The sequence below is a fragment of the Gobius niger genome (genome assembly GCF_951799975.1).
Source record: "Gobius niger genome assembly, chromosome: 6".
Classification (NCBI taxonomy): Eukaryota; Metazoa; Chordata; class Actinopteri; order Gobiiformes; family Gobiidae; genus Gobius; species Gobius niger.
The window spans coordinates 10,025,293-10,041,869 of NC_136857.1; the positions used below are offsets into that span (position 1 = coordinate 10,025,293).

At 43.3% G+C, this 16,577-nt stretch overlaps 1 protein-coding gene across 3 annotated transcripts in view; it reads left to right on the top strand.

Annotated features, from left to right (window-relative positions):
• LOC306964538 (band 4.1-like protein 1) overlaps positions 1–16,577 on the top strand; it is a 67,875-nt gene that overhangs the window by 45,551 nt on the left and 5,747 nt on the right. Inside the window, exons 7-19 of one of the 3 annotated variants that reach the window (XM_079558584.1) lie at positions 759–977; positions 1,089–1,176; positions 1,407–1,559; positions 3,420–3,517; positions 4,016–4,191; positions 4,890–5,137; positions 5,948–5,986; positions 9,666–9,698; positions 11,710–11,847; positions 13,219–14,031; positions 14,972–15,022; positions 15,364–15,789; positions 16,350–16,556. In XM_079558584.1, the coding sequence (XP_079414710.1) occupies positions 759–977; positions 1,089–1,176; positions 1,407–1,559; positions 3,420–3,517; positions 4,016–4,191; positions 4,890–5,137; positions 5,948–5,986; positions 9,666–9,698; positions 11,710–11,847; positions 13,219–14,031; positions 14,972–15,022; positions 15,364–15,789; positions 16,350–16,556 (2,689 nt within the window). The remainder of the gene's footprint in view (positions 1–758; positions 978–1,088; positions 1,177–1,406; positions 1,560–3,419; positions 3,518–4,015; positions 4,192–4,889; positions 5,138–5,947; positions 5,987–9,665; positions 9,699–11,709; positions 11,848–13,218; positions 14,032–14,971; positions 15,023–15,363; positions 15,790–16,349; positions 16,557–16,577) is intronic. The other 2 variants (XM_079558585.1, XM_079558586.1) reach the window with 2 other exon arrangements.

Consider the following 16,577-nt stretch of genomic DNA (forward strand, 5'->3'; position numbering starts at 1 on the left):
CTCATGCACCATAAAAGGCTTGTGTTTGTGTTATACAATATGGGGGGGGCTAGCTCAAGCTTTTCGAGAGTGACAGCTAAACTATATTCACGGTTCACAATCAAAACAATCTTTGTCGACAATGTATTTATTTCAAAACAGTGACTTTTGAATAGAAAATGGTATCTTAATTACTCATCAGTCAAAGTCCTGCAGCTGTGCTCTGAACTCAGTGTGAGGCTAATTGCAGAAATGTTTATCTGAAGATTTTTGGTGATTGCAACGCTTATAAATGGCAACAACAGATTTATTATATGATTTTTTTTTGTTATATATATGTAGCGTGTATGCTTGTTATCTTCAAACTGGCCATCATAGCACAGTAATAACATGGGAATAGGATGAAAAATTGGGCTCTGTATTACCAACAAACTACAGCACAAATCAGTATCTGCTCATCTACCATGTGCATGTCTTGAGTAATACCATAGATAATATTAAACTTTGTGCAGGTGTCCAGCTTATCTGACTCTCAAAAGTTAATGTCAAATATATACAGCATGAACACAATAAGGGAGGGAAAGGGACAGCCTGGTGTATGAAGCTGTCCTTTAGTCAGACCTGGCATGGAATGAGACTCCGCAGTTCTTTTTCCCTCCTGTGACAGGACTGAAGGGTGAGGGAGATGGGCGTGGTATCTCTGAGATAACCCAGTCCGCTTTGCCTCATTCTATTACCGTGGTATTAAACTAAACTGCTCTCTGCTAATTCTTCCGCAGGTACTACTTGTGCCTTCAGCTGCGGGACGACATGTTGTCCGGTCGCCTGCCCTGCTCCTTTGTCACGCACGCCCTCTTAGGCTCCTACACAGTGCAAGCTGAAATAGGGGACTACGATCCGGAGGAGCACGGTCCTGACTACGTTAATGACTTCCGCTTTGCCCCGGCTCAGACGCGAGAGCTGGAGGAGCGAGTGATGGAGCTGCACCGAAACTACAGGTCAGGTTAAATACACCGGTGGTGATGATGGCGGTGTGAGCGTATATATTGGATTTGTGCAATGAATATAAATGGGACAGAGGCGGGAGTCATGCGGCATTTGGATTGCAGGGGGATGAGTCCGGCAGAGGCGGAGATGAACTTTCTAGAAAATGCCAAGAAGCTTTCGATGTACGGAGTGGACCTGCATCAGGCCAAGGTTTAAAGATTAAATTATTCATTCTACATCCAAATCATACGAGGACAAGAAAGTAATAGTTGATAACTGTGGGATGAAACTTCAAGCACACATGCAAAAAAGTCTTTAACAGTGTAGCAGAAGAGTAAGTGCAGTAACAAAAAGTAACCTGTCAAAAATAGATATATATCTATGTGTCAGTGTGTGTTGTTTCATAAGATCTTAACTTTTTTATCTCGACTTTTTCTCAGGATTCGGAGGGTATCGACATCATGCTTGGCGTCAGTGCAAGCGGTCTGCTCATCTACCGAGACCGCCTCCGAATAAACCGTTTCGCTTGGCCGAAGATCCTCAAAATTTCCTACAAGAGGAGCAACTTCTACATCAAGATCCGGCCGGGAGAGGTCTGTTTGCTTTTGATGTCATTTCCCCCTGGTCCCTCCTCAGCTTCCACGGACACCGCATGCACGACAGAGTTAAGCTTCATTTGGTTAAGATCCACAACTTCAGATTCCATTTCATGCTGTCTCACTTGTTCAATTTACGTCGTCTTTTCCTAATGCGGCATAAATAGTAATTTCACGGCTTGACAAAAGTGTTACTTCTGTTTTGTGTCTTTCGAGAATTTTCATGCATTTCCGACGGTGACTTCACGCAGACTGATGTTGCGTTTTCTTTCACCATTGTCTCTTTTCTTTATGTAATCGCCATTCGAGAGGATTTCCTTTATCAAGGATTTTAGCAGCACATTATGCTCTGCCCTGATTTTCAACTCAGTAAAAAATATTATAAATTGCTGTTTTTGAGCCTTAAGGGGTATCTCTCGTGTGCTCATTATCCACAGTTAAAATGACATTGACGTCTTTATTGTGAAAATCGAAGCCATTCAGGGCATCTATCCTCTTAAGTTCGCTGTCAATAGGAATTTGCTTTAAGGTCTGGCTTTGCGATTAATGCAAGTTAATGTCTTTGTACTGTCTTTGCTGTATTGTGAATGGACAGAAAATGTGTTTGAGATAGATGGCATGAAGAACTTTTTTTTTTTTTTGAGCCCAACAATATCTTTTAAGAACCTAAGTTTTAAAGATGATAGACTGGGTGACAAATATAGATGGTTGAATTGGCCAGCAACAACAAGGCAGGTTTACTGGCCAATAATGTATAGTATGTACAGTGGGAGGAAAATGTGAGTACACCGTTTGGAATTTCTTAATTGGTCATAAATGATTCAACCCATTCAACTTTGGCCAGTAGTGCCATGGAGTATCCAAGTGCTCTTAACCAAACCAAAGTTGAATATTTTGGGAGGCACACTCAGTGTCATGTGTGGAGGAAAAATGGAACAACACACCAACATCAAAACCCTATCCTCACTGTGAAGAACGGAGCAGGAGAATCATGGTGTGGGGCCGTTTTGTTGCCTCCGGGCCTGGACAACATGATATCATCAATGGAAAAAAGAATTCATAAGTTTGTCAAGATATTTTTGCAGAAAAACCTGAGACATTCACAACATGCAAGGAATAAGTAAGTGAACCCTTGTATTAAATGGCTGACCCTTCTTTTGCAGCAATAACTAATCTGCAACTTTTCTGTAGTTGCAGATTAGACGTTCACAACGATCAGGTTGAATCTTAGACCATTCTTCTTTACAAAACTGCTGCTTTCTGCGAGTTTCAGGCGGTGTACTTCCACTCTCTCTCTAACATGTTTACATGTTATGGCCAATAAAAATATGGTCAAATGTAAATGTTTGGGTGGTATTAGTTTAAGCAGACACTGTTTACTCGTTCTTATGATTTTAATAAAGATCAGACCACATTTTATGATCGATCTAGGCAGAAATGTGAGAAATTCCAAACTGTGTACTCACTTTTTCCTCCCACTGTATATACTGTATATTGTTATGGGTATGTGCAATTTTTTGTTTATATATCAAATCAAATCAAATCAAATCAAATCAAATCAAATCAAATCAAATCAAATCAAATCAAATCAAGGGGACTGGAGCTTCTTGGCTTTCACTTGAAGCAAATATAGTGGATCTTGTGCTTGTGTTCTCATCTGCAGCTGAAGACAAAGTTTAGATGTTCACTGTGCAAAACAAAATGAATTCATGCCGTAGCTTTCCAGTGATGCATGCCAAAAGAAGACACTTCCTGACACACTTTGTCTATTTGTGTGAAGATGAAGAGTTCGCTTCACTCTCTCTCCTCACTCTTTCACCCCCACCATCCCCTCACCTCTGTCCCTCACCCCTTCAGTACGAACAGTTTGAGAGCACCATAGGCTTCAAGCTGCCCAACCACCGGGCTTCCAAGAGACTCTGGAAAGTCTGCATTGAGCACCACACTTTCTTCAGGTAAAAATACAAACACATGTCATTTATTGCAGTGTTGTCGACACACTTTTGATGCACAGTCTTAACAGCCTCTACAGAAGCATTACAAGAACAAGTTCATTATGTTATGTTGGTGGCAAACAGTAGAAAATAAATACCTGTATATTAGTTTTTGCTATTGTCAATGTCTGTGATTATGTCACTGTGAAAGCATGTCATTTGGGGTAATTGCTTGCAATTGTTTGATGTGCTTTCTTTCCACCAAAATGCTATGTATTCAGTCTAGACTACAGAATGCATAATTAGATATTAAAAATGTATACCTATAAATGCAGGGGCAGGTAGCATTTCTTAAAGTAGTTGGATCAAACAGTACGTTTTTACTTGTAGTTGAATATTATTATTTTTAAGTATCAATACTCTTACTACTTCAAGGACTTTCATAATTGTTAGTGACTACTATTGTAACTTTTACTTCCTGAGTCAAACTGTATGTGAATGTCTCATTCAACTTAACAGATTGGTGTCTCCAGAGCCTCCGCCGAAGGGCTTCCTGGTGATCGGCTCCAAGTTTCGTTACAGCGGCCGAACCCAGGCCCAAACCCGACAGGCAAGTGCCCTCATCGACCGCCCCGCCCCGCTGTTCGAACGCTCCGTCAGCAAGAGGTACCTGCTGCCCCGGAGCATGGACGGAGGTGAGCAAGATACAACGATACAAAGGCACCCAATGACCGAGAGATAAGAAACCATTCATCTACCGAGCATATTTTAATCCTCAAATGTTTAGCCTTAGAAGGTAAAGGGGTGAATAGTCTATTATTGTCACTGAAAATGTATTAATAAAACATAAAAAAAAATTGGCATCAGAAGTACTGGTTGATTGGTCACACCTCGGTGAAGCAAAACAAATCATGTTTGTGATTTCCAAAGCCTTGCGGGTGTCCCACAGGAACAAAGCTGATCTCAATAGTAAAAATAGCACCACATCCTACCTGGAAAATGTGTCAAAGCTGAGCCAAAGGTGCTCTTGCATTTAGTGGTCATAAACATAAATATTATTTTATCCATTCGTCTTTTCCCGCTTACCACAGCAGACCAGTGGCTTGGCGATTTGTTGTTGCTGGTTGCCGTTCCCATCCTCTTACTGTGATCTGAGAGGGCAATGGAGGTTAATAGCTTCACTCAGGGATCAAAAGTATGTGCTTAGGCTTAGCCCCCTGGTTTCTCGCATCATTTATGAACACACACTATCCAATTCTTCTTACCTTATAGTTGTGCATACAAGCTGGCTGCAAATCTCTCTTAAAACTGTAAACCTTCATCAAACCATGATAATGTAGACACAAGACCAAATTGCACACAACAACAATAACTGTATTCCTTTGCTGCACAGCTTCGGCTCTGGGGGACAGCATGGACCAGCTGTCCCAGAGGAGCTCCAGTGACCGCACACAGTTCATGTCTCGAGACGACTTGGACCAGGAGGGTAGTCTGGACCTGGATCACGACCAGTACCAGTACGATGACCAGGACCAGAGCGAGTACACAGACCAAGAGCTCGAGCAGGGACCGGACCTGAGGCACAGGATGTCCCGGGACAATGAGGTCTTTCCAACGTCCGGCAGGACCATTGAAGTCAAGGTACGAGATTGGACGACGACCAGCCGTGACTTTCTGAAAATAAAGCTATTCAAGTTATTAACAACTCCTACTAATACTTCTATCCATTTAAAGGTCACCTAATATATTATTCTGTTGAGACTTTTACAGGAAATTAGGATTATATCAAAGCTGGATCAAACCACCAGCCAAGGGGACAACTCAACCGTTTAAGCCTGTTAATATCTGAGAAAAAATTATGGAGCCTGCAATTTGAAAACTCTTGACAATAAAACATAACATTTTAGTTTACCACTCTTTGATCAATAGTAACCACATAGCTGATTAGCCTTCGCCGTACCTTTAAACTCTTTGATATTTAACAGGTTTGCATAAAATGAATAAGTACTGGCAATGTACTAGTGATCTTTCCGATATGACCATACTGCAGTTATGACAAAGCACCATCATATTCCCCCTGTTCATATTGGTTTCATGTTTTCCAAATGGGCCAGGTGGTTTCAGTGTAATACAGTAAATGGCTTTTCCGCATAGATACTGTATTTCCATAAGCTCGGGATCTTGCAAATCTGTGGGACTGAAACTCTAGAAGGACTTAGCTTTATCCTTGGGACTTTGCAGATCCATTTTATGAGAAGATCAAACACATAATAGGTGACCTTTAAATCTTAACATAGCTATTTATCCTTCCCCTATAAGCCTCTTGAGCCCCCCCAAATCCCACCTTAAAGCTAACTGTCCCCCGCCTCTCTTGCTAACAGTGCTTTGCCTCTCTGTAGCCCTCCTCGCTAACCTCTGCTCTATTTCGCTCCTCTTGGCGGGATCCCACAGCGTGACGAGGCAGGCTCGCCCCTAGACTCAAAGCCAGAGGTATTTTGGCCGCGGGCATCATCTTTGTGTGCGTCTGTGTGGTTTTGCCTCTTATGGGTCGTGAACTGTGCTGTCGTCTCTCTCGTGTCCGGGGGGAATGTTGTTTCTTCCACGTTGGGATTTCCTGGATGTGTGTAATTCCATGGAAACGGCATGCTCACATCAGCGGACATGAAACAATTAATATATTCTGGCTTTACCGTTTCCTGCTGGGGATTCATCTAGGATTCACTTCACATGCATTTACCTTTGTCTCAGATATTGTTGCTGCACTGGAACAGAGGAAGGCGTTGTACTAGTTAGGGCAGCACAATATATCGCCAAATTATCGTTATCACAACATTAGGTGAAGCAGTATCGCAAAATCACTGAGGGTCTTCATGTGGCTTAGATTTACGCATTGTTGTTACAGGGCTGCCAACTCTCACGCTTTCACCGTGAGAAATACGCATTTGAGTGCCTTCACACGCTCTCACGCCACACTCCTCATATCACACGCTCAACCAGTCGGCGGTGATGGTGAACGATTCGGCTCTGAACGAGTCTTTACAGTGAACGATATGAACGGCTCAATTTTTGTAGGCTATTATTATTTTATTCCTTTTCGGAGGAGGGGCGTCACTTAAGTTGTGCATGCTTATTTTGCAAAAGAAAAGTCACTGCTGGAGTGGGGCGGACGGAAAGAAGAGTGGCAGAGGGACTGCGAATGCATGACGCGCGGGACGTGAGCGCGGCCTGCGGAGAAAGGGTTAGAGCGCGGCTCCGGGGAAAGAGCGAGAGAGCGCCCGAACGCTCCCAGCGCCAGCACTCTCCCGGGCCATGGGAGAGAAAAAGGTGCGTGGGTTCTGTGAGTGACGAGGCGGCTACAGGAGCCCCGACACTCACATCCTCCACCTGTTAGCTCAGCTCACTCTTCTCTTGGCCACCTCCGAAGCGTCATCACCGCGTCCACTCCCTCCTCCTCCGCCCCGGTCACCTCTGCCGCTGCTGCTGCCCCACGGGGAGCTCTAAGTGAGCACGCATAAGGCAACGAGTTTGAGAAATAAAAGTCCTAATGAAATAATAAACAACGGTTACAGCGGAGATCGCGTTGAAGCTAGACCTCTTTTACTTAAGTTTTTTTCCCCTTTTGCGCGAGGGAGAGATAGGCAGAAAAAAAGTAGCCTAGTTATTACATTGTTTAATCATTCAAAGTTTAATCATCAAACATGCTCTAACATACTGCAAAATACAGGGATCAAATTTTCATATTTTCTAAAGCTTGTGCTACTTGTTTTTTGTTGGTAATAATTGGAATGACTGACTCAGAGAATCAGAGACATTGTGTCACTGTACCTTTTGGCAGGGCTGTAACGATGAAGGGGCCTCTGGGCATTTGCTGAGAGGCCCCAATTTGAAAGGGGCCCAGAAATATAATTCTTTAACACCAGTAAATAGACCAGATAAAATTATTATTTATGATCTAAAATTCCCCAGATTGCAGGAAATCATATCTGAATTATGAAAATATTCCACCCCCAAACCCCCCCTTCAGTGCCCTCCCACATTTTCAATAGGTTCTGATGGTCATGTGTTGTGGTGCCAAACCCCCTCTGAGCCATTATGCAGCTCCTGATGTGCTCAGTCATGTAAAACGTATACTTGTTTTTGGCTTAGAATTTAATACTATTACGAGACACTATCGCTATGAAAAAGGCCAGCCAGCTTGGGACCGACCAAAGTCTCACTCCAAAGTTTGGTGAAAAGTTGGCAGCCCTGTTAGGCAGCTAGCACAAGCTTCAACAAAACACATGGGGCCAGATCTTGTAGTGGCGCAGGGAGGGGCGCAGGCCCATTTGTGAGAGGGCGTCACTGATGGAAACACCGCTGACATTCATTTCCTCGTTTACATTGCGCTGCCTTGCGTTCTTTCTTAAGCCTTCGGGTCTCACAGGTCAAACTAAAAACTTTATTTACCCCATCGTGAGCTAAACAATGTTCACGTCTCGAGAGAACTGGCCATGACGCTTCATGTTAGCGTCATGCTAACGCTAGCTATGGCTGCAATTTTTTCGCTTCTAATGAACAATCTGCTGTGAATAAAGCATCCATATGGACCAGATTTACATTTGACTTTATTTGTATTATTTGAAGTGGAGTCGAGTTATTTCTGATAATGGACACCTCGGAGTGCATTATCCCGCTTATACCATGGTCCCACAAACTGAAACTGTTCATTGGGGCCGGTTTGCTTATTTTTTGAAGTCCCGGGTAGGAGTTATTTCACTTTTTAATCAGTTTTACCTTAAGCTAGTTCGAGCTCAATTATTTATTGTTACTATGGAAACAGTCGCTGTGGAGTGATATAAAACGTGATTTAACTGTTGCCAGACAAGATGTACATTTTCACTTTTTAACGGACACCTTCCAGCCAATCAGAATCGAGTATTCATCCAGACCATGGTATATGCTAAATAAACCTAACCCCTAACCTTTTCCTAACCTTAACATTAATTGTTTTCCTTTTTCTAAACTTATATGTGTTTTCCAATTCCTGCCCCTTACGTGTTGTCGAGATCAAACATATGTGACGGCAAAATAGCTGGGAACCATCCATTGGCATCGTAGACACTTAATTTCCCAAAACATACTTCCTTTCCTCCTCAGCGAGACCATGCCCCCTTGTATGACGCAATGCCGTCTGTATCTATTATCCTCATTTTTGTTTAATTTTAGTATTCTTTACAAGTCTCCTTTCGACACAGTTTGATGGTTGTATATTTTCCTGATACTGTGCATCCCCAGTACTAGTCAATGCATCTATGCTAATTGTCACCACATGTTCCCGAGTCCCCATGTGAAAAGGATGGGATTGAATAGCAGCAATAACAGATGGTCTTAAGCGCTCGTCATCGTTCAGCATAACAAATCTCGGGGTGTAGATGTGAAAACAGTATCAGTGCAGGGCTAAGTACACAGCAAAGTCCAATATGCCGCTTCTTAAACAAAACGTCTCCTATTAATTCTCGTTAAACGTCTTCCTCTCAGAAGTGGAGATGTCAACTCCATCGTCAGCACAGAAATCTCAGAGTGCCGAGGGTTTTTGTTGTCAGAAAAATCCATTTTAACTGGATTTAGCTCATATGCAGCGGTGCTTTGCTCATATTTTCATCCCAGCAACACCATTAAACAGCTTAGTATTGACAACCCAAATGCGTATCTCTAAGCAAATAACTCATTTGGGCGTAACTATGAGCTGTAGGAAAAGAATATTATCAAAACAAATGAGAAATACAACCACCACATCAGTCATAAAGTCTGTTCATTTGATATTTGAACAAAGAAGAATTGGAAAGTCCCAGTCTCTAATACTTGTGTCCAGTCGATATCCGACTGCATCAATTCTCCTTTGGCCGTCTCGAAAATGGATTGTCTTGTCTTCTTGGCAGACCATTAAAGTGTATTAAGTGGAGGCTGTGATAGAGTGCTCTCAGTGCGCCGTGTCTGGCTGCCTGCCTTTGACTCACCTGCCGCTCTCTGTCTCTGCACGCCCCGTCTGTCTGTCTGTCTGTCTGTCTGTCACCCCCCCACCTCCTGCTCTGCTGCAACCCTGTACCTCATCTCAACTGTCCCAACTTGACCCGCCCCTCACCCGTTCACCCCGGCCCCGCCCCCCCCTTCATGACACCTGTCGGAGCAGGACGTGGTGGTCGCACCTCGGCCCAAACAGGAGGTACTGCTCGTGCTCTCTCTTTTTGGCATGTGCTGTTTGTGGCCAGCTGCTGCACCAGGTGTTGTGTTTTATGTGGGATGTTCAGGGTAATGTGATTGTTTTGGCTCAGTCATTTGTTTCAGTTATTTTACATTGTGTATCAGTTCACGTTTTGATATTTTACTATACATTTTATTTACCATTGGGAAAAATATTTTGCTTTAACTTGGTGCTGTATTTATGATGGTTTATACGTTTTTAAATCCTGTGTCATGTTGTCTCTTTTTGGTCGGGAATCAATGTCTGTAACAATTACCAATAAATAAATATATAAAATGACAGTTTGGATAAATAATCTGTAGCCCTCATGCAGAGGTGTGTAGAGCAGTGCAGAGTACTGTTACTTCAACATAACTTTACTCAAGTATAAATTAAAAAGTGCTTTGTTAAAGGGGCTAGATGCAGGTTAGTCATTTTATACTCACTACTGCCACCTCAGGTCATATGTGTAACTGCAGCTTCTATATTAAAGGAATAGGCCACCGTTTTTACATACCAAGATATGTTCTTACCTAACCTTAGTCGAGTTAATATATACCCGTCTGGTCTTTGTCCGTGCGCTCTGTCACGCAAACGGAGCACATACGCAGCCTCTCCCACATATAGCTCCAAAAAAGCTCACGATAGAAGCTACCAAGCTCTTCCACGTGTTCCCTATTTAAATAAAGTTACGTGAAGTGTTTTCATGTGAAGTATATTAACACAGAAATGTAGCATGTCGATTTTATAAGCAAATAAAAAGGGGTACTATATTGTGAGGCGTAATGATACGAGGAGCAAAACGTCCGCGCAGTAACTCCTAAAGACTTCCCCCGCTCACTTCCGTCAATAGAAGCTGCGTGACTTGTAGAGAGCCTTTTACAACAAGCAGACAAGATATTTTCGGAAAGTGCTGCCCATTCCTACCTCATGGTAGAGGTCCTGAGTCCTGTGTCGTCGTCCGGGGTGAGTTGGAAATCTGTGAAACATTACTACACTATATACTTTCTGCTTGTTATCACAGCCCGGCACGATGTACGTAAAAGGCATTGTTCACAAGTTATCGACGCTTCTTCAACTGTTCTCTGCGAGCTCTCTACAAGTCACGCAGCTTCTATTGACGGAAGTGAGCGGGGGAAGTCTTTAGGAGTTACTGCGCGGACGTTGTGCTCCTCGTATCATTACGCCTCGCAATGTAGTGCCCCTTTTTATCTGCTTATAAAATCGACATGCTACATTTCTGTGTAAATATACTTCGCATGAAAACACTTCACGTAACTTTATTTAAATAGGGAACACGTGGAAGAGCTTGGTAGCTTCTATCGTGAGCTTTTTTGGAGCTATATGAAATGTGGGAGAGGCTGCGTATGTGCTCCGTTTGCGTGACAGAGCGCACGGACAAAGACCAGACGGGGATATATTAACTCGGCTACGGTTAGGTAAGAACATATCTTAGTATATAAAAATGGTGGCCTATTCCTTTAAGCTCGTGCATGACGGCACTTTGGACTGGAATGAACACTTTTTTGAGTGACAGGGAAGGATTTTAGAGGCAGTTGTGGTGAACAGGTCTGGGCTCATGCTACACCTTAGGACATTGTTAGAACATGTATAGGAGGAATTTTGGTATTTTTTTTTGTTTTTAGTTTCTGTATAGTCCCTTTAAAATACAACTTTACTACTAACAATTTGGATATTTTTAAGACTACATGATTAAAAGTAAAGATATAAAAGTTTTACTCAAGTAAGAGAACATTTACTTTAAGATATTACTCAAGTAACTCCACGAGAAAGTACTCCAATAAGTAAACATGTGTATGTGTAAAGACATACATTTATATCTTAACCAGCAGAATAGCGAGGTTTTCCAGCAACAGTGCAAAAGTGTTCTGTGTGCAAAAACAGCACAACCTGGGTCACAGCCTGTTCTATTTCTGAATAATGAAGCGTGCAGTCGAGACGTTTGTGTAACTTTGTGGTCTTGTATAAGCAGCAGTTCTTGGACAAACCGGAGGACGTCCTTCAGAAGCACCAGGCGAGCATCAACGAGCTGAAGAGGGCTCTGAGGCAGCCCAACAAGAAGCGCGTCCCCTCCTCCACGTCTCCCGGAGCAACGCCCGAACGCAAAACTGTAAGAGCCGCCTTCACTGCTGCATTCATCTGTGACCGCGCAATGTGTGGTAATTAACTACTATGGTTCAACCTGACCCACATACAGAAGTACACTTTAGAGAGAGTTTGGAATAATTTTGTCCAAACAGAAACCCACAACATAAATATTGGAATTGCCATTGTATTCAAAGTTGGATGATAGTACAATTAATTATAAGATACACTGCCTGAACCAAGAAAAAAAAGGTTGCCACACTCTGTAATATTTCCTTGGACTGCCTTTAGGTTTGATTACGGCCTGCCGTGGCATTGTTTCAATAAGCTTCTGCAATGTCAAACAATCCAGTGTTGCATTAATTGTTCACCATGATCTTGTATTGATGATGGGAGAGTGTGACCACTGCGCACAGCCATTCTTCAGCACATGCCAAAGATTCTCAATGGGGTGTCTGAGTGTTCCCTGAAGCACTTTTTCATAATGTGAGCCCGACGAACCCTGGTGCTGTCATCTTGGAATATGCCTGTGCCATCAGGGAAGGAGTAATCCATTTATGGAATAACCTGGTCATTCAGGATGTTCAGGTCGTCAACTGATCTCATTCTTTTGGGCACATCGTGAACCTATACTTGACCAACTGCAGCATCCACGTGCCGACTTTTGTTTTGGTCAGGCAGTGTAAATACAAGTGGAAGGTGATGCAATCTCCATATCGCAAATCAACCTTCAACATATCGCAAAATCCCTGAAGTCTGCCATCTGACTGAGATTGTTTTTTTTTCTTCCTTGCTTACAGCCTAAAACATAAACAGATCAGGTCAACTCATGATTGCCATTGTTTGTTTTCATTTTTGCTTTGATTTGGCTCTGATTTGGCACGTTTTAAGTCTTAGTTTGACACAGTTTGATGAAAAACAACTATCTCATGATTTATTTCAATTTAATGGAACATACTGTGGTGAAATATTTTAGTAGATTATAGCAACAGTATAGTTCAATATCTTTTTTCCAGTTTTTTTTCCTCATATTGTGCAGCTCTTTGTAATAACTGCAGAAAGTCACAGAGAGGGCAATAAAACACTTGGCAGAATCTGAATCGTGATCGTAATGGTTCAAAATATTGGTATTGGCTTACAAAAATATGTTAAGGAAAATATCAACTCTATCAACATCTGAGATTATGATTATGGAGCTGCGTCATAAAATATTTCAATGGAAGCCACATGTGCGTTTATGATTACAGAAACACTTGTTATGTTCATGTATGTATACCTTTATTGTTAACATCCCCTTTTATTCACTTAAAAATTCTGTTAAAACACTGTTCTAAGCTTGGTTATACATCTGTGTAGAACAAATAGGCTAATCCAACTGTCAATTTTGTCAACATAGGCGATGGGTGATGCCAAAATGATTGACAACCAGGCTTACGATGGGACAAGGGACTCTTGTAAGACGTCTACGGGTAGAGACACATGGACTGACGTGCACATGAACAATGGCCAAATGCCTTGGGATCCAGCGAGACAGAGAAAAGCCGTTTCCCCATACCAAGACATTACCCCCGGCTCCATGACGAACGGACATTACACAGGATTAGTTGCGCATGCCGTCCACGAAAATGGATATGGCACAAACTGTCACGATTCTGAATTTTCCCCAAAGGACACTGATAACAAAATGAGTGACAACAGATTTTGTGAGGGTGCGATGAGACCACAAGACAGCCACGCGGCGGAGAGCGCGCACTCAGAAGTCACGAGGGTGGTTCCTCTAAAGCCGCAAAGATCTAAAAAGTCTTTGAACAAGGACAACAAAGCTGCAGCGTGCCTTCCAACTGCAAGCCGGGCTGAAAAATCACAAGAGGGATTCAGTGAGGCGGCAAAGATGGCAGAGGATAGCGTTGCACCTCATAATGCTGAAAGAGAAAACCCGGCAACCATTAGGGACAGCAGTGGAGCAGCAGCGCGATGTAGAAATGACTTGTCAGACCCACACGAGCTAAGAGATTTGGGACAATGCTCAAGAGGGACTTCAAGAGAGGAAGAGCATATTCAAAACAACCCGGAGTTTAGGGTTCCCTCGGCACCCCCTCGAAGTCTTCCGCTGAAAACTCAATGGTCCCGCGAGCGCCCCAGCCACGTGGACACCAGCCACATCCACCACAGGGCGTCCGGCCAGGAGACAGGCGGCAGGAAGCAAGCGGTAAACCATCTGCGCCCCAAACCTGTCTGTCAGTCCCGGGACAGTAGAGCATTGCATGAGCCGCGAGCCAGACTAGTTTTTCTCATCTTACAACAAAAAGCTAAAGGCCACTCATACATCAGCCCTCATGTGACTGTGAATGAGAAAACACTATTCACGTCCGCTGGCATCGCATCATTGCTCGACTTAGCTCTCGCCCATGACCAGGAAGCTAAGTGCATTTTCCTTTGAGCCACTTGGCAGAGCTTGACATGTGCTTGGCCATTTCAGAGCCACCGGCCTTTAAGCAAACTTGCCATTGCTTAAGCTTCAAACGTCCCTGTAATTCACCCCAAGTATCTCTCCTTCCAACATCCTCACAGAAAAAGGGTGGCTGCTGTTGCAAGGAGTGCAAGACATTTTTTTCACCTTTTCTTTGAAACCTTTCTACATAATGTCTGTAGCATTCCTGTAAATGGCTGAGAAGGGCATTTGAGCCGAATGTTCTGCCTTGGCATCTCTGTAGCAAAACGAGAAACTGAGGAAGTGAATAAGATGTAATCAGAGCTGCAGAGCTGCCAATCCTCTCCAGGACTCAGGCATTCATATCTCAGTCTGATGATATGAATTCCTCACTCCTGACTGATTCCTGTAAAGCCCTCAGTGCATGGCATTACCATTGCACTCATGTTTGGGAGATGTTTAGAAACGCACAGTGCATGATGTAGACCTGGTAAGATGCTTTTTACAACTTTAGCCATTTACAAATGAACTCATGTTCTGTACAAAATGCTCTCAGACAATTCAGTGAGTGAATCTAAAACCATTTGACTTAATAAGTACTTGTTTTGACCATGTCAATACTTAGACCATGTAAGGCTCATTGTGGTGACACATGCAGTAAAACATGTTTGACGTTGTTGGTGCTGAGTACTTAAAGTTATGTTTTGTGTTTGTGCAGGAAACCCCTCCCACTCCTGCCATCTACGAGGAGCCTCCTCATGACACATCAGTGAGTCCTACTTCTTTTTAAGTTGTCTTGAAAGCTGACTCATGTCGGATACAATATAATACTTCTGTGGGTAGTTGTCAGCGCATATAATAACAGCGCATATAATAATATCTAATACTTACCAGTAAGTTATATTTACATGATTGGTCCTTTGCAGGTCATAACTTCAACAGCCACAGCAAGTGTCATAAAAGCCTATGCTCATTGCATTTTATATTTGGCTTGGTTGGATGATTTGTTTTGACAGTTTTACAGAGCTAATACAGATCTTTCTATTATATTCTAATGTGTATAAAGACAGCCTCGTTTTTAGTGTAAGTAAAACTCCTTGTCTCTGACAGAGAGAGCCCTGGGAACGGCGCCTGGGCTCAGTCTCGGAGGACGACCTGGACCATGAGGGCCTGTACCTGAAGGAGACTCATCTGGGCATCGAGAGGAAGTGCTCCAGCATCACAGTCAGCTCCACCTCCAGTCTGGAGGCAGAGGTGGACTTCACGGTGCTCACAGACCTGCACACGGGGATGGAGGAGTTCTCCCGGGGCATGACCGAACTTGGAGAGAGAGACCTGTCCCCTGACAGAGGCCTGTGTCTGGGCATTGACCTCCTACAGCAGCACATCCCTGAACCGCTGCCCCCTATGATGGTAGCTCCTCCAGCCAGAGTCAGCAGCAGTCCTCCCACCAGGCCAGTGCAGGTGGAGGAAGTGCGGCCCGAGGTGATCCGGAGACATGAGGGACCAGAGATCGCCAGACGGCCCGATGGACAGGTAAGCGGTGTAATGGCATTGTTTAAGAAAGTGTATTATGTGAATGGCTTGAGATGTGATTGTTTGAGACCAAATATAGCTAGATGATAAAGACAGACCATATTGTTTATTTGGCTGTGTGAAATGAATTATCCATTCACCAGAAGTTGTCAGATGTAACACAGTAGATCCTTATAAATGAAAGAAATCCTATTAGAAAGGAGTTTATGGACCTGCATCTGTCAATTTAATAAAAGGTAAACTAAAATTTGATTTAAACTAAATTCACATCATATTCACATGCCTGCTTTCTCTAACACTGCAAGACTTGTTATGTATTCCAGAGATTTCTTTGTTCTCTTTGAAGCTGCCGTTTGTGCTATTTTGAGTTTCCACCCACAGCAAGCCTATAAATAATCATGCAGAAGATGTGGAGACATATCAACTTAATCCAATTAATGAAATGATATGAATAGTTAGTCAGGTCATAAATAAGGTCATACATGGAGAGAGTAAAAAAAAATAGATATCGTTGATGCCTCGACTACCTTGAAATTGTAACCATAATTCAACATTTTCAGCCCGTGGTTCCCAAAAAGCCAAAGCGGTCGGTGCCGGTGTCCTCGTCAGTGGACAGAGAGAGCAGTCGCGTGGGGGCCGTTGCCCCTCTGAGCAGAGAGGCCAGTGACGTGGCGCCCGCTCCAGCCGCCAGGAAGACAGACGTACGCACAGAGACACAGCCAAACGGGGCCGAGGTCACCACCACCATCGTAGAGTTCACGGACCAGGTACGCCTAATATGACTACTA